General features: G+C 51.4%; 3 protein-coding genes across 3 annotated transcripts; 2 read left to right on the top strand and 1 right to left on the bottom strand.

The window, feature by feature from the left end:
• Positions 1-9,806: 9,806 nt before the first annotated feature.
• On the bottom strand, positions 9,807-11,391 carry UCRPA7_852 (hypothetical protein; the record flags this gene model as incomplete). Its single annotated transcript, XM_007913443.1, has 2 exons — positions 9,807-11,016; positions 11,072-11,391. The coding sequence occupies 2 exons, from the start codon at positions 11,389-11,391 to the stop codon at positions 9,807-9,809; spliced, it is 1,530 nt and encodes a 509-aa protein (XP_007911634.1).
• Positions 11,392-19,829: 8,438 nt separating this feature from the next.
• Positions 19,830-21,587, top strand: UCRPA7_851 (putative threonine synthase protein; the record flags this gene model as incomplete). The annotated part of the gene is made up of 3 exons (XM_007913442.1): positions 19,830-19,919; positions 19,975-20,347; positions 20,407-21,587. 3 exons carry the CDS (start codon positions 19,830-19,832, stop codon positions 21,585-21,587), a joined length of 1,644 nt encoding a protein of 547 aa, XP_007911633.1.
• A 1,713-nt stretch (positions 21,588-23,300) lies between these two features.
• Positions 23,301-24,910, top strand: UCRPA7_850 (putative histidine acid protein; the record flags this gene model as incomplete). Its single annotated transcript, XM_007913441.1, has 2 exons — positions 23,301-23,647; positions 23,707-24,910. 2 exons carry the CDS (start codon positions 23,301-23,303, stop codon positions 24,908-24,910), a joined length of 1,551 nt encoding a protein of 516 aa, XP_007911632.1.
• Between the last annotated feature and the right edge of the window lie 1,438 nt (positions 24,911-26,348).

Here is a 26,348-nt window from a genome sequence, read left to right as displayed (position 1 = left end):
AAATTCATCAACTGTATAAACTTGACAAGCCGGCGTTTCATTGCTTCATCCTGCGAATTCCGAGGCGGCTGGAAATTTGATTTAGGACTGCGCGCATGGGCAGGCAGGCAAAGAGCAGGTTATTACTCACCAGCCCACCCACCCACCACCAGTCACAGCCTTCCTCCCACGTTTTCGTTGCGCAATCTCGATTGTGAACCCTGACCAGCAGGAGGATGAAAGAAGCAAAAAGATGGTAGGGATCGAAAATCGTATCAGGACGAGGCTCGGCAACTGTTCCCCGTGTCGCACAGCACCTCTTGTATTACCACCCTCTACCACCAGATGGCTGGTGGTGTGATATGCAGAGTAAGCAGGGTGTTTCCGCTTTGAAGTGATGGCTGGGTGTGGTGCGCAACATCGCTCACATCACTTTTAACTATACCTACAGAGTAATATGCCCGCGATCCTCCTGTATAACCTAGGAGGACAGGGGGGCTCAGCACGATACGGGGGCGCTCGACTCTGTGAGGTCTAGCGTGCCCTGCCTGGCAGGGCAGTGATGGAGGGCGGGATGTGGGGATTGGAACATGTAAGTGGCTGTCTCTGAGAGCTAGGGGTGTGAACATCCAATATTTCTCATCAGGGCCCTGTATCTGACAAAGATATTGGCGATGTCCGCTGTGAAGTCATCGAAGACCGCTGGGCTCCTTGACAATTCATAGTTGAAAGTACTCCGCCTGATCAGCGTAAAGGGGGCGATCCGTCAAGGGCAAAAGTCTTTACAGTTACCGGCCGACCCATGAGCCCAGGTGTTTAGTTGCCTGTTTTTCATGCAGCTGGCGCCGTAGGAGGCGTTTTCCAGCCTCCGAGTGAATATCAACAACAGCATATCAAGCAGCGTTAATCACTGCGCATGCCAGGGATCCCCCGTCGTCGACGACCAGCAACACAGCAGGAAAAGCTCTCCAGCAAATGGTATCGAATGACGGTACGACACGGCCATTACAAGCAGCATCGGACCGTCCCTCATTGCTTTTGTCTTCGGCAGGATCAGGAGTCGAGGGCTATTTTCCCCTTCGCCTCGGGCCCGACGTCGAATCACTCGACACGTCCTTATCTGCAACCGGGTTTCCAGCCGTGACCGGCTTCAAGCCTATCACACGGCGCGACGGAACCTTGACGGGCTTGAGGAAGAAAAAGAAAACACGACGCTAATTGCACTCGCATCTAGCCTCCTGAAAAGGCAAGAGAATCGTGGCTCCTAACCTGATCTGCGCGAGAGAGCAAAAAAAAAATTATCGTGGCTGTCAACTGCGGCGGACTTGAAGGCGGTCTCCAGAATGTGTGTTGGAGCAGTGTAGGTGGGCGTATTGGGCAATGGCCGGAGCTGGAACACACAAATCGGCGAAAAGACAGACCCTCCTCGCATCGAGGCATGCAGAGACCCTTTAGCCTCTGATAAGGGGTCTCAGTGCGTCAATCCTCGCCCTCGTGATGTTAAGCCTGGCGCTGCTATGCTCTTTTGAGCGAGGGGATAGGCTGATTGGGGTGAGTGTAATCAGTGCTACGCGCCAGACACTATCACAGATAGCTGTTGTGAACCAAGGAGCTATTGTAGGGTAGTCATTGTGAGTTGTGCATAGGAGGGCCGCGTATTGGCGGTCCAGCTTGGTTGGACCAAGACAGGTCAGGGGTTGATCGTCACCTGTCTGAACAATGCTATCACTGCCGAGCCCAAGCACTGAGGGTCACTGCCGGGTATGAACGTACAGAGGGGCTCGCATCCAGCTCCCCGCGGACCGCAGATCATGCCAGGATTTGCGTTCAGAAGTACTAGACCTATCGCCGAGCAGCTCACACGTGGATACATACAATGTTACCGGCAGTATGGCTCAGAGCGGACTAACACAACCAATAACTTAGTCGCACCAAATAAGCCAACTGGGATGGAGATCCGATGGATGCCGTAGTACTGAAGCGCCGGCCATCGATACAGACTTGAATCCTTCGTGATATGTCTGTCGCCGCGTCGAGACATATAGAAGGATCTGCGATGCTGAAATACGGGCGCACACTGGCGAAACAGGTGTTGAACCCTGTAGATCCTCCATAGCAGGGTCGAGACTATTGCACAACTCGGCATGACAGTGTCAGGTGGCCCGCGTGCAGGACGGATAGGGGAGGTGATCGATGGGAGGTATCGTCGAGTCCTCCGTGAGACGCTGTGGCTTGCTCTGGAAGCGTGCTGATTTCCCGGGGGTAATTATGATATATCAGAATATGACCTTTGCAATGCCTGTAATACAGAGGGTGTTACCGTCTCTCAAAGGGAAGAACAGGCTTTCACCATCGGCCCACTTGCAGCCACGATGGCAAGATAGGCCATGGCGCACGTCCTTGCTTAATTGAGAACGGCTCTTTCAAGCCTTGCGTAATATGCCATATTCGGTGCTAGGACTACACTGTATGTTTGACATGTGCTGTTGCAGTCCACAGCAGATGTCACTGTACTCCTTCTGGCTAGCTGCTTCCACACGGCAGTCAAAATGCAACATCTCACATAGCGGCTGACAGTATAGGACGATGTTCTCTAGAAACTCATTGAAAGTCGTGATATCGTCATGAGACACTGAGTTATAGGCATGACTGCCGGCCGAATGGTTCTGCTGTATAACACGAGCCGTCCAATTGACTCCATGCCCGCTACGCGGTCCGGAGGGTCGCACATTAGGCGGGAAAGGTTCTTCCTGGACGTGCGGGAGCCGTGTAACAAGGTGCTCGCCGGAGCCGTATCGCAAACGTGTGGATAAGCAAAAGGCCAGTTTCGTAACTTTCCCCGAATATGCCGAATATGTACCGTTCAGCAACCGGAAATATGAGTAAGATGTCATGTAAGGTCTTTCTTCGGTTACTACTGCATATGCAATGCTGCATTAGGTCTGCCTCTGCCTCTGCCTCTGTCTTTGTTGCTGTTTTGCAGTCAATCCAAGTTGCTCGGCGCCGAAGAAGAAACGGGTCTGTCTAGGTGGCGGGCAGTAAACCGGTCTCAGTAAGTCAAGCGGATAAGGTAAGACATGCCCACTACCCTAAGCCCAAGCCTAAGCCCAAGCCCAAGCAGAGGCCGTTACGACAATCGTCAAGTCAAAGTCGACTTAATTAGCGACTGCATCGGCCGACCCACAAGGAGAACCCGCGAGACACTGCAGGGGTGCGAAAAACGTGCAGTTCAGGGTGCTATAAGCCACTAGGATAGGGCTAGCGCTGCCATTCCGTCATTGTCAGGCTATTCTTGTTTGCAGCTGCGGTGTTGTTTCAGTCTTTGCCTGTGTGTTGCGCGCGCTGCAGTGCAGTGGGAGGACTGTGGGCAACTTTGTGATTGCTCTCTCTCTCCCCCTACCACGTCTCGCCGGTCCGAACGGCCAGACGTTGGATTTGTGAGGCGTCACATTGAGCAATCTCGCCACGGTAGAGCCCAGTGTTGCACCCTGCCAACAGGCCGTCGAGTGTGCTGGAGGCGTGCTTTAGTCTCACATCCAGGCTCCAGAGCTTCCATTTCGGAAACAAATCGTAGCATCAGCACCGTCCTGATGCTGATCAAATATTGGCTGAGAGCTAAACGGCAGTAGATGACTCGCCAGAAGGCCCCCCAAAGGATCCCGTTTACTTGATGGTGGCCAATGGCATCCGAAACAGGACAAGGATGTCACTTCCCGCGTTCTTGGTAAGTCAGGAAGGGTCGCGAAGGTCAACTAGCCCGGGATTGATGCAAAAAATAAATGAGCATGCCGGATTTCGCCCATACGTGGGAGCAGCAACGTTATGGCATGCCCTGATAGGGTGGGGGTTCAACGCCTGGTAGGGTAGGTAAGAAATTCCCCAGGCCGGATACCTGCAGGTTTCACTGCCGCAATGCCGCAGGGCAGGAGTACTGTACATTACATACAGTAAGTCGGCGTACGAATAGGAACTCTCCTCAGCGGCCGCCCAGTTGACTCTCTTCCCCTGGGCTGTCCTCCCCCGGAGAATTTGGCCAGCCTTAGCACACGGAAGGCGGCTTCTGACTGACATGAACTGCTGCTCCGGCGGCGGCGTCACGGCTGCCAGCACCTGTCAAAAGACAACGGCAGTCGTAGTCGCCGTGCTGCTGGTTAACTACACACACGCGGTCGTGTTCCGATGAAAGGAGAGTCCACTCGGTAGAGTAACGCCCGTGGGTGACCAGGTTGCGGCCAACGCATATTCTTGCTTCTTCCGCCGCCGGCCACCGCAAATCACAGCGTCCATCTTTCAGCCTCAAACACGGAAGCCCTGTGAGGTTCGTACGACAGCGGCACCTTCCTTGCGCCCCACATGCAAATTTCATGTTGGTGTGGTGTCGTCGCCGTGGTGCACAAAAAAAACTGGCGAGTTTGACATGATGGTGTTCGGCGAGGAAGGGTTACCAACACAAGCGATTCGGCAATGACTTCCTCACCATCGATCCCTCGCTGAGTGTGTGAATGTGTGTGAGTGTGTGTGTGTGGGTGAGCGTAGTGGTGTTGTTATCAAGGAATCCCATTTGCCCGTCTCCTCGAATGAGGTAGTGACGGTTAATGCTGTATTATACCGTCCCACGGCCGGATGACGAGTCGAAGGGACACTCGTTTTAATTCTGTCATATCTCACTTTTCAACGCTTTCCGCTTGCGCACCCACTGCCTAGCTGCCCCTTCTTCTCGATTCTTCTAATGCCCTCTCTAGAACGTGGCTAGTATTGGCATAATCTTCATCTGGGCCTGTCCAAGCTGTGTTACTGAATCGATTACAAAGTCAATTTGTCCCGAATTAGTCGGTATTGGGCCACGGTAGCTCCATAGGAGGAGCCCGTGTTAGACGGCCGTTCCTCCGGACGGAGCTACGTGAGGCAGTCTTTCAGGGTCTGCCGAATTGAAGACGGAAGGGATTCAAAGTTCGTAGGGGTGGATCTCTCACTGCAAACTGACTGGCCTGCCGTGTAAGCCCTCATCCTGCAGGGAAGGGTTTGCCGAAGTGGGGGAAGCAAAATGGAGGGCGTAATCACAAAGAAAGACGTTGATTCTGTCCTGACTCGACCTTGCCAGCTTGGAGGTGGTACTTACAACACCGCAGCGCCAACGCATGGCTACTGTTGGCATCCTAGACGTAGTCACCCCGCTATACTTAAGACTAACAGCCGCGTCCGGGCCTCCCTTGTCCAGGGCTCCATCCCCTGGAACACATAAAAGGAACCTAGCCGCGTGCCGATCTCATTGCTTTTCCCAACTTAAATCTTCGGGAACCTTGCCTTCTAGGGTCGGGGTTTAACTGGGTCATAAAGAACTCTATTAAAAGACGTTGCTCGCCTTGTCGATTTCAGATCTTTCTCTTCTTGATCGCTCTCTGCCAGCGGGCAGCAACGATTACTAGATCTGAGCCTCGCAACTCTTACGACGTTACGCCCCTTATTCTGGCACACTAGTACCACACTCCCCTTTTCTTCTTCACAACCTTCAAAAGTGCTTGATCAAGTTCGTCATCATGAGTGGAAGCGGTGGATTCTACAAGTACCGGTGCAAGTACTTCTACAGCCATAACTGCCAAAATTGGGTTTGGGTAAACGGCTCGCCATGCGCCTCTTGCCTTGTGAGTGACCTTGTAACAAGCACCGGACTCCTGAAACTGACCAATCTCTCAGGCTGAGGGTCGGGATGCCGAAGAGGCTCCGTCGAACACACCGGCGTGGACTATGCCAAGAGACATTGTCGTACCATCAATCCATGGCGGAACGCTGCAGTACACGCTGATGGAGATTGTGAATACCTCAGGTCCAGGTAACTACTGGACTCTGAGACACATCGTCGCTCAGCCCATTGTGCCACCGATACCTACCACGGGAGCAACTCCCCGTGCGGTCCTCGCATCAACAGGACTTCCGACAAGCTCAGGTGTCTAGGCCACTGGCCGCCTCCCGGATCTCGGAATGTGTCGGCCGGGAGTTTGATTGATGGGTGTAAGACCATAAATTTCGACGACGACGAACACAAACGACACGCAAATGGGTTTGCATTTTGGGAATTTGACTAAGCCGGCGCTGGGATGGGGGTCTTCCGACTAGACCTCCTCGGATGCATCTAGGGGGCTTGGTTTGAGAAGCCAGTCTCGGGTTATCAAGGAACATATCGTGCTATGAATTGGAAGATTGTGAAAAGTATGGAATGGAGCGTTCTGCTGGATGGATATTCTTATGAGATTGCAATAATACGAAGAAAGAGAGCTTCACGGCACAGACGCCTTGCGATTTGGCCAGGTTGTTTTTGTCTGCATAGTAATACTGCGTTAGCATCAAGTTTTTGTTCGGAGCAATGTTGAACGGCACAGCTTCTGTGACCAACACTAGGGAGAAAGGGTCTTCCCTCGCTCCCGACTGCCCCTCTCACTTTTCATCATTTGTTAATGACCGCTTGCGAAGACGTCAACTCCTGACGAGCGGAGTCTTCAACAAAGGAACTAAGATGGAGATGATCCACCATGGACCGGAGCTATTCAAGGGTCAGTGTAGGTCGAAGTGGTACCCTACTACCCCTGGAGCAATAACATCTCTGGTCCCCTTCAGCGCCGTGGATTGGCATGACATGGCGGTTCGGCGCTTGCCATCCCAAATCCTGGTCATCCTTAGCGTGTGGAGTTGTGCCAAGTAGTTCCCCAATGGAAGGACGGCCAGTCTTTGATCAAATGGAATAACCAGGGCTTGGAGGTTAATGAGCACAGCCTACCTCATGTTAGGTGGGCGAGTGTAGATAATTACTTGCGTGGATGCGTATGCCAAGCTCACAGTGGTTTGCAACTGCTGACAGAGACAGGCTGACTACCTGAAGAGCTAGGCAACGGACAAACGCCCGTCTCGTTGAGGCTTCTGCAGCATGCCCGTGAACATTTGCCTGAAGTACACGGTCCCTGGGGGTTTAGTGGGCTGTAAGTTACGGTAAACAAAATCGGACTCGCCAGGTGCGAGAGGGTATCAGCACTAATACGGAGGCGAGGACTAGCAGGTCGATTAGTACAGTACCAAGCAACCCCGCTGCCGAAAACGGTCACTCACATAGGGGTGGGCGCTTGAATGTATATGCTGCTCAGCGTATCCAAGTTAGTCGATATCCGACGGATCCCCGTCTCGACATCGCTGTGTGAATGAGCGAATGGTTGAGTACCAAAGCGCAGGAAGATAGGCAGGCACTCAATGAGGCCATTACTACGAAGCCGGACTGTGTCTGAGAATACTTCCGATAAGTTCAACGGCTCAAGCTAGGCATATTGCACAGCCATGAGTGGTCATGAAGTTGGAACGTGCGGGTGGAGAGGGCATGAGGATACTTCATGTTTCCTGGCCGTGCTGGCCCAATGATGGTAACGTACCCGTGGTAGTTCGCCGCTGGAAACTGCAGTAGCCCTGAAACGTCGACAACTGGCGTGATGAGCCATTCATCCTTCTGAGACACGAAGCCTCAAAAGCGCAATAGTTCCGGCGGAGGTGTGAAGCAGCTGCAAGCCTGCACGAATGACAGCGGGTGGCGGGACCAGGCAGGTGAGCCACCCGGGAAGCAGCTGAAAGTGTCGCCGTGCTTGTGAGCGATGATCCGTGATAGGCGGGATGCAAGCCGTCGTTGCTGAGATATGAGCGCCTCATGCATCGAAGCGTGAACTCAACGATTGTGCAGGCGTGCCGGCTGAGGAAGAGCCATGCTCTCGTAATGGGGCCTCGCCGTAGTCTATCTTGTCCAGGGGCTATTCGGACCGCATAAGGCGGCTGTATGAATTCAACGTCGTTGCCGTCGAAGTGGATATGAGGGGACGAGCTCCGGACGAGATGTGACGAGACCGCAATATTAAGTGGGCTTTGTCCCGACATGAGGTTGCAACGAGCTGCACGACTTGTGACGTGCTGCCATCATCACCATCATCATGATCACGGTCTACACGAAAGCCAGGCCGGCAGAGCCGGCCTTGGCTCCGCAAACCGTTGCGCGTGGGCTCTTCTTTGTGGGCGGAGTAAAGAAGCAAAAACGAAATGAGGCAAAATGGACACGGCAGGTACGGTAGCTAAGGCAGGTAGGTAGCTAAACTATTGGCATGCTATCACTGCCCTGCCACGTGGGAGGGGACTTGCCCGCTTGGTTTCGATCTCTCTTCAGCGGGAAAGAGCCACCCTGCGAGCCTGCGTGCGCCGCCAATAACGGTGGCTGCGTCTTTAGCGGCTCTTTTAGCGTCCGTTACGCAAGATCTCAATAGCCCTTCAAGGCTTGTGGAATAGACGCCAGCGAATACGGAAGGAGGGTGCGAGACAGAGAAAACCGTAGAGAAAACTTTTCTCGGAGCCATATCCGACTGACTCGGGGGGTCTGCCGTTTCTCAGACCAGAAAACAAGACGTACGCTGCTCAAGATGGTTGATATCACCAAGTGTGGTTGTTGTCTTAGTGGAGTCATAGCCAATTCATTATTGAACTCTGTCAGCTGACATGTCTCTGGCATTCGCAACCTCAAAAGGTTGACTGAACTTACTGAAGAGCCATGGATCGATCCTGCTGCCCTCTGGCTCCAAGCTGTCATCATCTGCGACGGGTCTCATATCATGCAGGTCAGCGATTACGGACATGACTACCGTGATCCTCTCGCCACCGATGACCCAGGAATCAGGGACGCCCCCGTCGAGATCTCGACACAAACGAGTCAGGTCTTCATCGGTGCCAGACTGTCGGGAATTTCCGCTGCCATTTCGGTAGTAAAATTAAGGAAGCATCAACAGGAAGATCTGAGCGCATCGCGGCGCCAGACCAGCATCCCTGGACCTCCCTACGGCATAGTGGACACTGAACCTGGACCTGGCCCGGGGGCACTCAGACACCGAACAGGTGCTATTTTGGCGCCGATGTTAGCGGCCTGCATCGACATGATCCATTGCCTTATCGCGTGTCATCTGCGTAAGTGTGCTACGCATAGCATGCAGTCTCGCAGGTGCAGAAAGACCGACTAACGTCCTGCAACCGACAACCGTTAAAATGTCTCACTTATTCCCGAGCAGCCAAGACGACTGACCGTGCCGATCTCGCGAATTCCAGCATGTATCTGCATGCTGACTCGTGAGGACCGGGGCCGTCAAATTGGCGTGGGAGATCTCGACAGGTGAAAGTCCGTGTCTCGACCGGAGCGACACGCATGTATCGGCCGTAATGCGTGCCATCTTCCTTCGCTCCGCTCCTCCGCACTCATTCCTTGCCGTACGGTGCTCATCGGGCAGATTTTTGCGATGTGGGCCGTCCATCGCCGCGAGGGTACTCCCTAAGGCACGATAAGGCTGGCTAGTGGGCTCTAGAAAACCATCCGGTTTGCCCTCTAGCCTGTGGGCATTTTCACACACTGTTGCTCCCGTCTCCAAGGACCGCTGACGAGGGATTTACGTATGCATACATATTGACTATATTACAAGCGGTCTAGACCCAAGCATTGTCAAGTGCCTGCCGTAGTAGAAGGCGTTGTGGCCTTCTCAGCTCACAAAACGCACACCATTAAACGCCAATGCAATGCCTAACACCAATGATCGTAAGTCGTACATATTCAAAAAATTTCGCAAGGCTTAGCCAGCACATAGTGCCTCTCGAGACTCCGACTCCGCCAGACCGGGTCGCAGTGGGCCCTCAGCGATGCCCAACATCGAGGATCGCTAGATCATCTGTAAATCGCCCATAACAGGACCATGCCCCGATTGCGCTCCAGAAGGACCGGCAGATCTCGATCTTGCGCAGGTGGCTGAGTTGGAGCAGCTGTTGGTCCTTTACAAGAGGGCAGCCGCCAACATCAACATCAAGCCAATGCACGTGCCCAAGCTACCAAGGAAGCCAGGCGGCGCCAGCGAGCCTGCCGCGTTCTCATCGCCTAGACCAAAAGGACCCTGTGTCTCAAAGCTGACGTTCTGCTTGATGGACTGATTGTAACACTGCCCGTTTACTATATCGAGGTGCGTCAGGTCGTCTGGAACATTGAAAAACATGTACTGCTCCTGAGGTATGTTCTTGAAGCCAGACGTGTCGTACGGGAACAGATCATCCGAATCAGTGTTGCTAGTGTTGCGCAGAAAGATACACTGGACTTGTCCGGGATAGTCCGTCACAAGCTGTGGGTAAGCCTTCATGACATCGGAGTTGGTGGTGTCGCCAACGAGGATGAACTTCCGCTTCGGAAACGTCTGGAAGATCTTGTCTAGCAGGAACTTCCGGATTGACAGAGTCGCCGAGGCGTCTGAGAAGTTAAGTGGCCTCGTGTCGAAAGATCCCAGTGGATATGTCTTATAGATGAAGTCCATATAATTCTTCGTGACTTGCTCGGGAGTCGTTGTAAGGTAGTGGAAATGGAAGTTGGGGACGGTTTTTGACCAATTGGCGTAGATCTCAGGCATGTTCATCCAAGGCGTGAAAGGACGGGCAAACGAATTTAGCAGCCCTTCCTTTGGCACATAGATCTTGGTGATGCGAAGAATATCATCAATGTCCGAAAGAATTGTGATTCCTTCGTCGGGTACAAGCCATGCTGTGGCATTGCCCGTGTTGGTACCCTCGACGTACATGTTCAGCGTCTGGATGCGATCTGAGACATCTCCTGGAATCATGTAGGCACCGAGCGGTCCCGTAGTGTTCTTTAGAACGACGAATGCGTCGAAATCGCCCTGTTCCGTCGTATTGTGTGGCATGTGAATTGTCTGAGCTCCGCCAGCTGCATTGACTGCACCGCTGTCGTGGGACGGCTCAACACTCACGTCATTCACGAAGTTCACCGTGACTGCGACGTTCTCCTGTTGCACGACGAATATCTCGGAGGTCATGTTCCTCGCCTGGTTCTGCTGGTTTTGAGGGAGATCCTTGATATCGACATCAATCAGGAAAACGTTCGCGAGGTCGTTCAGCTTTTGCTCCGAGATGTCTGGCTGCTTGAAGATGTTTCCATGGACCCGGACATTCCATCCTTGATCTGTCCAGTTTGCATATGCCCTGCAACTTGTTAGTTCTCGATCAGACAAGTAACAAGTTTGCGCTTGAAACATACGGAACATTCAGCGCTTGGGTCGGCTTGGCAGCGAGATCACTGCTAGATATGCCCAAAGAACTCTCCACTGCAGTGCCAGTTGGAAGATCATTGAAGTACTGCGGCACACCGGACGCGACGAAGCTCGAGACATCGCTGCCGATGCCGCTGATTACACTGTCCACATAGCTACCAATATCGAATCGTCTCTCTAATTCCTGCTGAGAAAGGACGGGAGCAGGCGTGATTTGTGGGTGTGGACCAGGAGCGGCCGCCGGCGCCGGGGCTGCGAGCGCTCCCGACAGCGTGCCAAGTACGATCGCGGCTTTGTAGAGGGCCATTCTTTTAAGCTTAACGGGAGTTCTGGGTCGAAGCGGGTTGATTTTAAAGTTGCACAACGGCCACAAAGAGCGCGTTCTGGGCCTTTGACGGCGCGGGATTTAGTGGCGCGATTGAACGTCTATTCACAATGGATTTTCACCGCTTCAAAACAGGCGTATGTTGACTACTTATGCTGTGAGGTAGTCTGGAGCCAGGCTTAACAATTAATCAAGTCCAGGACACTGGAAACTGTTCCCAATGCCATCATTGCTGCTGTCGCGCTGCTCAACTTGCCTAGTGACGTCAGGGCGGGCTGGGGTGCTGTGCCTTCCTGCCATTTCGGGCGGTGCCTCGCCAAGATCATTGGTCGAAGCTGGATCTTAGCGGGAGATCCGGAACCGAGCATCAGGGGTCGAAAGCAGGAAAACCTGCATCAATACCACACTTTGCTGCGCTGGAACAAACCCAGCACCCCGTTCCTCCTGTGCCTTGGCCTACGCATTTCAAAGATGGCGCCCTGTTTCAGAATTTGTGAGCTTATTACTACGCCTTTTACCCTGCAAATAAGATTAGATCCAATTCGTGTTGCCCAGACCTTTCAAAGAGACTTTCGAGAGATGGGATAGCAAGGCAATTGTGCGGCCGAGATCCTAATCTCCGTCAAATGTTAGCACCCACATCACTCAATTTAAAAGGAGGGCAAACTTATCCCCAGGTACCCAGGGGGTTGCCCTTCCGCCATTTCTGAAGGAAGAGCAACCGGGACTGCATATCATTGCCTGCCCCTTTCCAAAGACGTTTTACCGATTCTCTTTCACCGCGCCTAAAGTTCCTCAAAGAAGACCATCTGTACTCCTCCCACAACACCGGACAGGCACGAAACCTTGACTCCAACTCGAGATGGGTCCCAGTGCTGCTTCGGAGAATCCAGGTGCTCCTCATCGGTCCCAAGAGGTTCAGTAGCCTCAAATCGTGTGAAATTGTTGCTCGCTCCCGTCAGCTTCACGCTTTGCAAGCGCATCAGTTCCTTCACGCTGTCTTTCCTTATGAAAATCATGCCGTCGTCAATATACCTTTCGCTGAGGCCACGTGCGGCAATGCGACAAGGTTTTCCCATATAAAGTCCAGAGGAAGCTCTTTCCGTGTGATCGCATTGCCAACAAGGATTAGTTTTTGTTTCCTCTCCATCGAGGAAGCCGGGGATGGCTTGTATAGGAGGGCAATTCGCGCGGACAAAAGACATCCTCAAAAGCCGTGCTGTCGTCTCCAGTCTGGTCTATTTCTAGTTGACGAGAGGAAATTTATCGCAGTACTAAGCGGTAACAACGATACGTTTGGCGTCCTGGCGATCCGTGAGACGAGACACACGGATGCAGGCTGATGCGCCTGGTCAGTCACACGCATGCGTGACACGCCGGTGGCTGTTGCCGTGGCGTGGTCCTGAGAGTCGAGACTGCGTAAGGTCAACGTCTAGCTCGTCGAGAAAAGGCAACAAAGTGCATCGTAGATCATCGGGTACCCAGGGCAGGTCTGCATGGTAAGTGATCATCAGTCCCTTTGCGACACTTCTGTATGTAGCGTGCGGATCCTCGTGCTGCGAGGTGAATCCGGGGCAAAAGGAAGCGTCTAGGGTACTGATCGTATGGGCCCAATGCCGTGCCCTTCCCTTAGATAAAACGAGAAGGCGATCATAGCTGAGACGGCGGCCTCGAAGCGGATACAATAGCTGAGACTGAGCTAGACGTGATCTGAAGCGTAGGAGTGACACCTCTAGAACGACCATAATGACCAAAGTTCGAGTTCCAGCGATGCAGCCCTGACGAGTGACCTCAGACCAGAGGTTCTTACCGAATGACTCATGGGAACTGATCACTCACGCATCCGAAGATGTCTGGAATGTCCTCCCCGCCTTTCCGTCCTCAGCGCCCCGTCTCGTGAGTACAACTTTTCAGCGGTAACACTCAACCGGCGGGCACATTGAACTTAGAGAGCAGCTTGGACGACTATGAGCGCAAAACTTGGAACCAATGGGATACTTAGGGTTAAGTTCCGAAACCCATTCTCTCAGCGGGGCTGGCTTGTCAGTTGTTGACAACCGTGGCACAACGAATCCACCCGCAGCGATCATCGGTATTCCTGATACAGGTGCGAGATGCGACGTGTTGTGATGTTCCAGCCATGCAGAGAGGTCTTAACGACATTCCTTGCGGAAAATGAAAATCGGAGAACTGTGCGGGAGGCGTCATGCGGTAGATGATGCTGTCCTCGAGGAGCAGCGAAAGAGCTTCTAGTGGATTGATATCGGAATTCCAAGCCGCGCGAGCAGCGCGTATATGGATGGTTACTCGGCGTAGAGATATATTTCAGGCATGCTTTCTGGAAAACGACAGAATTCGGGAACTGATTTGATTGCTGAGCATTGTGAAGCGGAATCTCGTTAGGATGCGGAACAAAAAGGTAAGGAAGAAAGAAGTTGAGAGCTTCGAGCACAAGATAGACACGGTCTGGTTACAGCTAACGCGTCGAAATCCACTAGTGCATTTAGGGGTTAGTGGGGTTCGGGAGCTAAGACCAGTGTCCGCAACGCAACCAAGGATTTCTCGACCCTCAGGTGAGTTAGTCATCAATCAAACCGACGTCTTTTCTGCCCTTACAATATGTTGCTTGACAGTAAGCAACCAGAAAGAATATTTGTATCACCTACTGAGAATATGCTTTCGGCATATTGTGAAGACCTATGACACCCGCCAGATAGCCCTTCTGTACAACCTTGCACAAGGATGATTTTTTGTGAGCATCCATAGCTAACGAAGGTTCGACTTTGAGCATCGACATGGATGCAAGGGCGTCCGATAAGAAGTCGCGCGAAGCGCTGATGGACTCGCTCATCAAGCTCGGAACTGAGGCTTTTAGTCCAGCCGGCGGCCCCGACTCAAGAAGAGAAGCTCAAGAGACTTTCAATCGTGAGATCCAAAGGTATGTAACCAAAGCTCTGTTGGCTTGTGTATTGCTGACCTTCCCAAGTATAGGATCACTAAATCTGATTCCAGCCTTGAACTCATTAATACAGCCCGGGAAGCTCCCACCATGGCTGCAGCAGAAGTTCATGGAGGTTCTTACACGAATTCCTTTACGACATGGCGGCGTACGCGCTACCGTTGAGTTCATCTTTTCCGTCCATCCGTCTAGTACTGTTGGTGCTCCTGAAGAGGCAAGCCCGCAGAAGCAAGGAGCCAACATCACCCAAGAAGCTCTCAATATGGCAACTCGCCTCTTAGGAAACCCTCCATCCGGCATGACAGCTGATGCTTGGTTTTCAGGCATCGCCCCCCAGTTGTTTTCCCTGTTGGATGGCCAAGACGGGCCAGAACTTATGAAGGTCGCCTCCTATGTGATTGGATTCGGCATCCTCGGTCGACGACAGTTTGGCGCACCAGGCAACTCTGGATGGAAGGCTTTCGCAGATCCGATGCTGCGAACCATCAACCCTTCACTGGCCCCCCCCACGCAGTACGATGCTTCCTTGCGTGAGACCGCGGACAGCATTGTCGACCTCACTAAAGATACTAGACTGTTCTCTGCAAGGCAGCTGTCCTTGGCCATCTCTCGTTTGCTATCGTTGCTCATATCCCATCCAAATCCGGGATTGTCAAGGAGGCTAATTACTCCGGTTGTGCTGTCTCTATGGGCTATTGCATCTTGGCCAAACCCGAAATCTCCATGCGAGAAGACGTATTGTATCCCGGCGCGAAATCTCTTGAAGATATACCTGCAGATAACTACATCCCCGGACAAGATTTCAAAGATCATCCAGGATATTCGTTTCAATGGGAATTCTTCTGACGACAAGTCCCCATGGAAATTTCAGGAAACAACTAACGGGGATATCCAAGTCATCCGGCCTCGCCAAATGCGAGCAGATGCTGTATCACAATTTGACTGGAATGACATTGAAAGGAAGGTGGACGCACTGTTGGGTATTATACAGTCTGTCTCGTCGAATGAAGATATTTCCGCTACCTTCTTGGATATCTTTTCACGACACTTTGCAATCAACGAACATAAAAATGTAATTCACATTCCCGTTTCAGAGGAAACAGGACAGGGCGCGATAGTTCAACTTGTGGAAGCTAAAGTGCTCCAGAAAATGATGGAGAGATTCCCGGAACAACTCATCTCACGACCGGACGCTATCCTGGAACTCGTGGTACCAATCTTGAAGAACGAGAAATCCGATGAAGACGATATGCTCTCGGTAGCTCTAAGTCTGGTCAACCTCGTGGTGGCATCTCCTCGTTTTCAAAAGTCGAAAGTTGATGCTGAAGTCATTCAGGCTTTAGAGGAATCTCTGACACGTCTCGGGAAGCTTCATGACGATAATGTTTCTAGTACCGCACGGAACCTCTCGCTCTTACTACGATATCACGATGAGCTCCAGGATCCTCAAGATGTATCGCAGGGTCCTACCGAACGCCAGAAGGAAGAGCGAAGGACACACCAATTGGCCATGTCTTATATTACACAGCCGGATTCGCCACCGCCTGTTCGCTCTGAGGGACTCACTCTCCTACAAAGACTTATAACAAATGACAGCCCTACGATAGATATACAGGCAACCCTGGTGCTCATGTCATCGCTCTTGGAAGAGAATGAAGATTACATCAATCTCCGCGTAATCAAGATTTTCACCCAAATTGCGAACAAACATCCTAAAAGCGCTACCAAGGAGTTACTCGACCATTATGTGGACGCCAATGAAGCAGCGACTGTTGACACGCGTTTGCGATTTGGCGAGGCTCTGATGCAAGTCATCGAGCGTTTAGGCGAAACATTCACCGGTGAGACAGCACAACAAGTCAGTCAAGCTTTGCTCTCGACCGCTGGCCGACGTGGCTACCGCCCAAAGACAGAGCAGCAACAAGCTAGGCAAGAACGCCTTCGGCATATGAAGAAGCGCGAGGCCGAAAACGCGTGGGGCGGAGAAGTACCCGACCTAGGAGAGGGCATCGATGAGGAAGAAGCGGCTAGAAACGAAATCCTGTCACGCATAGTCGGCGGTTGGGAGAGCAAACGAGGCAGCGAAGACGTTCGTATTCGATCTTCTGCTCTTTCGGTCTTTGGAGCGGCTCTCGAGACGAATATTGTCGGGATCGGGTCTGCACTTACCTCAGGGTCGGTGGATTTGGCAGTCAACATCCTGACGATGGAGCCAGAAATGGAAAAGGGGATTCTAAGACGGTCAGCTGTTCTCTTGATCATGAGCTTTGTACGTGCTCTAGACAGCGCAAAACAGCAAGGAAGAAGGCTCGGGTTTGGCCTAACGGAAGAAAGCCAAGCGGACATCAAGAGGGTTCTCAATTACATAGCTGGCACGGACAGTGACGGCCTCGTCAAGCAGCATGCTCGAGACGTTGTAGAAAGCCTGGAAAACTTACGAATCGGATCCCTCATATCGGAAACACAGCTACAGACGCCAAAATTAACCAAGCTGGCTGGCTTAGATATCGATCCGGACAGATCAGTTGGGCGTACTGGAACTGAGAGACCTAGAATAGAAGAGATTGAGTGAGGAAATACCCTCGATGATACATATAAATCTGCAAAGTTAACTCGTCTGCCGTGCCTTTTGGCGTTGTTTTAGAGGTGGTTCTGGAGAGCAGATAGCAGTTGACTTAGATATGTGTCACGTGCAATCGTACCTGACCCCGCGACGCGTCCCAAATGGGTGTCGCGACCGTAAAACCTACCTAGGTAGCCATGTAAGCTTCATCTCCAAAATCCTATCAACAGACCCTACTGGAATGACGCAGACAGAAAATGCCTGGTCGGGGGGTAATCCAGGATTCTGATGATGAGGATGGCGGCTTTAGCCCCGTGAAAAGCGATCATGCCAGCCCAATCTACACGGTAGAAGGTGCGCCAGACGCGCCAACCGCCAGCGCCTCGCGATCTACAGATCCCGAGTATTTCGAGAACGTCTATGCTGATCAGAAACATCGAGTAGCTCTCGGCGCAGATATAGAGTCTTTAAATGGGGAACGCGCGGGCATTGACTTTGTTGAAGAGTCATCTATTCGACCAAACTCGATGAGGGATGATGACAAGGGAAACCATTCGTCATCAATCACAGACCCAGTTGTTGCAAGCCGCCGCAAAAAGATCAGTAGCGCCAAAGACTTCGAAAGCATCACTCAGATCACGACTCCGGGCAAGAAGTTTAGCGCGTCGGTAGATCCCTATGCCATCCCTAGTAGTTCGCCTGGAGAGGACGACAATGGCGTAAGACCTAAGAACACAAAGACTTACAGCAAAAGGAAGAAAAGCCAACGGCTTACTCCTGCACATAAGAGTCTGCAGAGTGTAGAGCAAGGTCATGCCACCGGGGGATATGAGTACGATGACCCCTCGACTGGTCCTGCAAAGAGAAGAAAAATCAGTGAACCCAACTTCAATATCCGCCTCGCCACGGACGATGTTGATTTGGTGCTCGTCCCTAGAACGGAATATGCCAATACGTCGTCGGCGGCCGGACTTCCGGGCAAAGAAAGCTCTGGCAGTGTGGTGTACGACACCATGAAGACAGAATCGGAGGGGGCAGTCGAGCCATCTGGAGCTTCATTCTATATCGCCCAGAATCAACTGAGTGCGAGTCAGAAACGTCAATACCAGCCAATCATTTGTTCGTCAGATCATGGCGCGGAGGGGCAGGGAAAAGCCCGTCTCACGAAGAGTACCGCTTATCAGATCGAGCAGAGGTCGAGTGATGATGCAACTATTGCCTACACAACCCCAAGCGGTTTTGGCTCGTCTGACGCCCCACCTCTATCCGCGGTTCAAGCACCTGTGGAGATGGTGTCGTCCATGTCAGTTTCTTTGAGCGTCAAGAAGCGAATGGTAATAGAAGGAGGCGACGAGGTATGAAGAGAGGAACAGTCGCTCTATTCCAAGCTGATATTTTGCAGCCAAACTCCTCCCCTGATATCCTGACGGGCTCCTCGCCGTACCACGACCGAGCAAGGCAAGTTCAAGAGTTTGCGCTACAACGGGCTATATCAGAAGATGTCAACCTACCTAGCGTCGGTAATAAACGGAAGAAGAAGCAACCGAATCTTGTTCAGGGTTTGCCTCGGGATACGGAGGATGCGGAATTGCTTATGGAGCGATATGTACCAAGACCAAGTAGGCGAAGGTCAGCAGCTGCAACTTTGCCCAACACGCAATTACAGGAAGAAACGTACGAAAGCACAGAGGTCGTTGAAAAGCAGGATGACGAGCCGATTCTGATCTCCTCGGGACAAGCCTCGATAGATCCAGCAGCAGTACCTGAGCCTCCGATGCCCAAGAAGAGGGGACGCAAGAAAAAGCTACCACAATCCGGCGAAGGAGTTGAAAGGGACGTGGAAACCAGCGGAGTTGGTTCGCAAGCCCTGACAATGGATACACCCGCGCCGCTTAAAAGAAAACGAGGTCGGCCGAAGAAAGGAGAGAAGCCAGTAGTCAGTCCCGAGGTTGACTATCCCGTTGCATCAAAGAACCCAACAATAACAGAGAATGTGGATAACTTTGGTGACAAAAAGGAAAATATTGCTGACCCACCTGGGATTGAAGATGCCAGTATTGAAGCTCCCACAACACCTATGCAGGACACGCTGCAAGATGATCAGCCGAGACAGAGAGGACGAGGAAGAAAGAGACCAGGGGAGGCAAATGCGACACTTGACTCCCCTGAGCCAAGAACTCCACGGGAGAAGGAGATACTAAAGGATATAAGCAATATTGCTACAAATTCTGAAGCACCACCTTCGAGAGATGAAGGCAGCGAAAACCTTGCTGTTTTGGCACCAGGCAAGAAGGAGATGATAGAACCAGAGCCATCTGAGAAAGATACCTTTTCGCAGAGCACAAAGATGGCTGTTAGCAACAGCCAGCTAAGCAAAGTCACATATCGTGTGGGATTGAGCAAGCGCTCGAGGATAGCGCCATTGCTCAAGTCGCTGCGCAAATGAATTGCTCTTGCTCCAACGATTGTGTATTGATGTTTTCACTGGCTATTAACGGTAGACTAAAAATAAGTCGATAATCCGAGTATAAAGTAGTTCGTTTTCCCTGAGGCATTCATCATGGCCTCAAGTCATACACGTCCATCGCAGTCCCGATCATTGCTGCCAATCAATTCCAAGACAAAGCGAGAACTAATCGATCGCAAGTCCAGACAAACGTGGCCTGCGCTATTTGTTAACACTAAAATAGCCGACTTATCGAGATTTCCCAGGCGGGCGAGGGTTGGTGCACCCCGCCTCGATCAGTACGGCGGGGCAAATTTTTCTGCCTCCGCGGGGCCGAAGTTCGGCGCCAAACTTACTACAGCAATGTGAATCATATTTGCATTCGATTTCAATTGCTGAGTGACTCTTCGGCTTTTGCTCAAGCAGGTGATTAATTGAGAAGAGTCGAAGCCATGTCGAACGGTGCGACTACCAATGGAGCCTCCGCAGGCACTCATACTGCTTCGCAGCGGTATTTGAGCACACGTGGCGATGATTACGATGTAAGTCTGCATTGCTCGTCGACATGCTGAAGTGAACTCAATTGACCGCTTTCAGCTTTCCTTCGAAGACGTTGTCCTGAAGGGCCTTGCCAGCGATGGTGGCCTGTACATCCCAGAGGAAGTTCCTATTGCGACCAATTGGGAAAGCTGGAAAGACCTCTCGTTCCCCGAGCTTGCCTACAATGTCATGTCACTCTACATATCCGCTGCCGAGATCCCAGTCGAAGACCTCAAGGGAATCATCAATCGAAGCTACTCGACCTTCCGTGCCGCCGATGTGACACCTCTTGTTCACCTAAAAGACAACCTCTACCTTCTCGAGCTCTTTCACGGTCCTACATACGCGTTCAAGGATGTCGCTCTGCAAAATCTAGGCAACCTGTTTGAATACTTCTTGGTCAGGAGGAACGAGGGCAAGACGGGAAGAGGTAAGGCATCGCGCTTCGTCCTGGTATTGAGCGACCACGACATACTGACGACATTGCAGACAGGCACCACCTGACTGTTGTAGGTGCTACGAGCGGCGACACTGGCTCTGCAGCTATCTACGGACTACGAGGAAAGAAGGATGTCTCAGTGTTCATTCTACACCCGAAGGGAAGAGTGAGCCCGATACAAGAGGCTCAGATGACGACTGTCTTGGACAAGAATGTTCATAATCTGGCTGTCACAGGAACCTTTGATGACTGTCAGGATATAGTCAAGGCTCTCTTTGCGGATCCTGACATCAATTCGACCCTGAAGCTTGGCGCAGTGAACAGTATCAACTGGGCTCGGATCCTGGCACAGATAGTGTACTACTTCCACTCATACTTCTCGCTGGCGAAGGCGTCATCATCATTCAAGATTGGTGACAAGGTTCGCTTCGTTGTTCCTACAGGCAATTTCGGAGACATCCTTGCAGGGTACTTTGCGCATCGAATGGGACTGCCGGTCGAGAAACTCGTGGTTGCTACCAATGAGAACGATATTCTAGACCGATTTTGGAAGTCTGGCCGGTATGAGAAGCAAAAGGCCAAGGGTGAGGAAGCCGAGGGTGGTCTTGTCGAGGATGGAGTCGAAGCTAAAGAGGATGGCGTCAAGGGAACACTTAGCCCGGCCATGGACATTTTGGTTTCAAGTAACTTCGAGCGACTACTTTGGTTCCTTGCCTACGAGTTTGCGTCTACTGCGGGGATGAACGACGAGTGGAACAAGAAGCAAGCTGGTCAAGAAGTTAGCGCTTGGCTGAAAGACCTCAAGACCAAGGGCGGCTTCGGTGTGCATGAGGATGTGATCAAGGCAGCTCGTAGGAGTTTCGAGAGTGAGCGCGTTAGCGATCCCGAGACCGTCGAGACTATCAAGACCATCCACAAGACTGTCGACTATATCCTAGATCCTCACTCGGCGGTCGGCGTTGCCGCTTCTCTGCGATCGATCGAGAGGGCTGGTACTGAGGTGCCGCACATCTCACTTTCAACGGCGCATCCTGCCAAATTTGCCAACGCGGTGGAGATGGCGCTTAAGGATGAGCCCGGCTTCAACTTTGAGGAGAAAGTCCTCCCATCTGACTTTGTTGGTCTAAGCGAAAAGGAGAGACGAGTGACCGATGTGGAAAACAGCTGGCAAGCCGTAAGGGAGTTGGTGAAGAGGCAGGTCGAGGAGGAATTGAAGGAGGCGGGCTACTAAGATCAATACATGGTCTTGGATGGATCAAACGGGGGTTTCAGTGTGGTTTTGTTATTTTACACTCAAGACGCCTATGAGGCAGGAAGTGAATAGACACCACAAGCCGGGATAATAAAATTTACGGTTTAGACATTTTCTATCTCATGTCTATAGAATGTTTTTAAATATGAGACTTCCACCAGATTGTGCTTCGAGGAATCGAGGCTGATGGATCCTAAAAGCAATCACTGTACTGGCACTCAATGTCTCAAAGCCTTGATTTTAGAGCCTTGAATGACAGGATAGAGACATTGGCATACAAGATATAGCAGGTGAATTTATTGTGGCATTGTACCTGCCGCAGTCTCGGCGGTGGGTTTACACGTTACCTGCAGACATGTCTGTTGATAACCTGCATAATCGGGCACAACTGAACAGAAATATCAAATGATCACGATTCAAGGCCATTTTACTTCTATTACTTATTCTTCGAGATCGTTGTCTGATTTTTTAATTGGTAAGTGACTAAAATCGAGCATTTGCATGTCGTGGCGTGAGGAAGTGGTGAGAGAAAGGTGGATGAGTTGTAAAGAGACCTCTGAGAGCATGTGGGGCCTTCCCGAAGCGGTCAGAGTGCGAGACGGAGCGTTTTAAACCCAGTTATCTCAAGGTCAGGCATTGGATTCCGAGAGGCCACTTACGCCTTTCTTTATTTTTTGTCAATCTTTTCTATTTTTAATTTTATATCTTTTGATACAAGCAGTCATGACTGTGTGACTTGGGTGAAGAAACACAGTTTATTCTTATCATTTTTTATTGAGAGGCTGGGTGATAAGGTGATAAGAGTTCGGGATTGACGGGAGGTGACCAGACCTTTATTGGTGAGCTGCCCCACCTTCCTTCTGCGGCCGGGTGGTCTGCACTTATGCTAACCTACGGGAAGCAGCCCCAAATGTTAAACCTAAAGTCAAAGGTAAATCGACGATGGAGGAGGGGAGCTACCATGCTACCCCTCTCTCTGCACACCAGCTCACATGTCACTTTGCACAACTATGGCGCCTTCTCTGTACCTCGCAAGCTGCTCTCTGCTGGCACCCTGATTCAGGTGGGTGAGCTTCGATGACGTTTGATTGGTGATCTACAGACTGTGGTAAGGTGCCATCTTTCTCGGCTGCATCCCGCTAGACGCTCTCCGGAAAGGTAGGCAGGAAGGCATTCTGTACAGCCCAATCCTTTGCATGCAGCTCGCACCATAGCTCGATATGTAGGTAAGATAGGTAGCTGGGTAGTAGATAGGTGAGCAAGGCTGTTTCCTTTTTCAATCAACGAGCTCCCCTCGTGTGTCTCCGATTGTAGCTTCCCCGACCTCTTCCTCTCTTCACCTCCGCGGCCTGCATGATTCTGCCTCTTGTCGGCCAGCTTGAGCACTCAGTATTTGAGGCCGTGACGGATATAGCTCTGTGGAGGTTCAATTGTCCGCGACTGATATCCCACATCTTACGAGCATCTTCATTCCCACTTACAGGAGCTTACCGCCCTTCTACCCCGCCCGAGATGGCTACCTTGGCGCTGGTGATAAGCCTCGCGGCACTCGTTGTGAGCAGCTCCGCCCAGACGACAGATGACACTGAGGTCGTTTGGTCTTCTTTTGCGTACGTCTTTTATGGCGAGCGTGCGCCGCCCCAGACGGCTCCTGGCCGCTCGTCAGCTCTCACCGCGCTCGGCGCCCAGCAAATGTACGAGCAGGGCTCAATGTTTCGTGCCCGCTATCTTCACCCAGATGCGAACTTGACCGAAGCTGCTGTGAATGTTACGGATAATGCGCGTATTCAGGGCATTGAATGGAATGCAATTGACAACAGCCAGCTCTACATCGCCACCAACACTGATGAGTGGACGGCTGAGAGTGCGCTGGCTTTCATGCAAGGCCTCTACCCTCCGAGCGAGCAGACATATTCGGACAACGCCGGCGGCACCACAGGTGCTAGTCTTGCCGATAATACTCTGCTTGAGTTCCCTCTAGATGGCTACCAGTACCCCAAAGTACGGACAATGTCCATTCTAGATCCTGAATCTATTTGGTAAGTTGGTATAGAACTACTTTTGGCTGCGTATGCCGTGTCTTACAATGTTCTGGCAGGATCCAAGGTCACGTTCAATGTTGGACATACATGAACTCCGTTTACAACATAAAGAACAACTCGGTCGTCAATTCACTATACGAAGACACACTGGATTTCTACCATGGGCTTTGGCAAAAGATCTTCACAGCTTTCGATCTTAACAAGGCAAACTTCAATAATGCATACGAGCTTTATGAATATGCACAATACCTATGGACTCATGATGAAAGCATCAGAGAACATATGACGGCAACGGATCTCGCGTATCTGAGAGATCTCGCTGCCACTCAGCAGAAAGACTATGCCAATTTGACTGTCTCTGGTAATAATATCGGAGCGATCGCAGGGCGCACCCTTGCAGCGAAGGTGGTCTCTCAGTTGCAGGAGAGCTTCAATAATGCAGGCTCTGTCGATAAGCTGAGCGTTGTCTTTGGCTCCTACGAGCCATTTATGTCTTATTTTGCTTTGGCTGATCTCGTCAGCGTCCCAGGTGCAGGAGTTTTCAACGATTTGCCCAATCCTGGTGCAGCAATGTTGTGGGAATTATTCTCGGTGGGCTCAGATACAACAGTGTATCCCTCCGAGGAAGAGATGTGGGTGCGGTTTCTCTACCGCAATGGAACGGACTCCGAGGCGGCGTTCACCGAATATCCAATCTTTGGCAACCCGTATTCGGAGAGCAGCATGCGCTTCACTGACTTCAAGGCAAAAATGGCTGGGATTTCGGTAGGCAGTGTATCTGGATGGTGCCAGACCTGCGATAGTGTTAATATCTTCTGTGAAGGCCTTGCTGCCAACACTGACGGCTCGTCATCTGCATACGGCGCCGCTGGGTCTAGCCCAGTTACACCCGCTGTCGGAGGAGTCATTGGTGCAGCAGTTACGGTAGCTGTTCTAGGCTTGGCTCTTTTAGCTGCCATGATCCTTGGCGGTGTCAGAATCGTTCGCCACGATCCTGTCCGGAGAAACAGCAGTCTCGGAGGATTCAAGGGTGCAGAGAAGATGGCTAGTGACACAGACTTGGCAGTCGCTAAGGGAGGCGCTCGTCATGAGCGAGTTGGGAGTTGGGAGCTTCGAGATGGGTCTAAAGGAGCGGACGGTGATAGTGGCGCAGGAGCGGTTGTTACTACCAAGGCTTTTGGCCTGACCATGCCGAAGCGCGATGATGATGCTATCAGTGAGATGAACGTGCCTCCAGTTCATCCCAGAGAGGAGGTGTGAGGATCGATTTCTGACTGGTGATTTCTGCACGAACAACATCTCTTTTCAAGCTGCCCGCATTGGGACGGTTCATTAACATTCTGGCATTCTCTCGGATATACCCCTTTTCGCAATGCATTCGACACGATCATTATACCAGGGCATTCTGCAGGACTACTTATTTTTCGATGGCAGAGTGGCGTTCAGATCTTCATTTTGGGCACGGGGGCGTTATCATGTTTGATGGGATATAATGAAGTTGGATCCAGATGGACTTTTCATTGGCATCGCTTGGATTATCACATCGAATAAATCATTTTTGATAACCACTGAACAATGATACCAAAGAAATCATGATTAATTTGGTCTGACCGAGTATCGTTTTATCGTAATCGCGAAGCTCTACACCGGCTCGATTTCAGACATCATAGGGAGCATTCACTCGATTCCCCTTCCTTCACACTCACGCTAGACCAGCGTTGTTCGTCTTTGTCTCGACGTGATAATAAATCAAATTGAACGGAAAGAGAACTTTGTTTTGATATCTACAAGGCACCGTCTCGAGAAAGAAGCTTGCAATAAAGCTAACTCTTCGGTGAGAAAGGCATTGTTATTAGCGTACAACATCTCATAAAACCATCGAGATCGACAACCCTATGATGCTGAACAGATTAGCTGGCCATCTGCAGTACTCAAATATATGAAAATAATCGACATCAACAACGCTTCTACACACTCACGATGGATTGCTATAGTAGAACTCCTTCATTAGGCGATTTGCCGGTAGAATTGGTTTTACACATTGCCTCCTTTCTTCCTCGCCGCTCCAGGCAGAATCTCGCCATCAGCTGTAACGACTTCAAGGACTTGCTTCTGGAAAGTATTTGGATCGAGGACGCTGCGACAGACAACGACGCCTTGTTCTGGGGCTGCAAGAATGGAGAACTCTCTGTGGTGGAGCACACGATTGCGAGTGGTGCACCAGTGAGCACTGTGAAGACAACTGTAACACTATCTCCTAGGGGACTAAATCGTTATGGAGACATCGGGAATCGGCCATTTCCTAAGAGGTATCGGGAAAATCTCGACGTTACACCTCTTGGGTGCGCCATCCGGGGAACGGCATCTCTGCCCGTCATCGTGAAGCTACTTGAGAGTGGTGCAGACCCCAATGCCACCGGGTCTGAGCCTACGTCCTTCATCGAGTTGGCGCTCTATGAAGCACATGATAATAAGGTCGAATGGTGTCCGATAAAGGTGATCGAACTCTTACTTCATTTCAACGCAAATGTTCCCGAACAAGACAACAGGGCTTTGAGGATGTGTCTTGCTCTGCAAAATCACCAGCCTCATTGCCATTCAGACTGCAAGTTCCTGATAGCGGAGCAGCTTCTCCGACGCGGCATGACTCCTAATAATTTTGAGAGTACGGACATCGACATCGACATCGAACCTGACA

Source organism: Phaeoacremonium minimum (assembly GCF_000392275.1).
Source record: "Phaeoacremonium minimum UCRPA7 unplaced genomic scaffold PA7_03_scaffold_44, whole genome shotgun sequence".
Classification (NCBI taxonomy): Eukaryota; Fungi; Ascomycota; class Sordariomycetes; order Togniniales; family Togniniaceae; genus Phaeoacremonium; species Phaeoacremonium minimum.
This window is presented reverse-complemented; position numbering and strand designations above follow the sequence as displayed.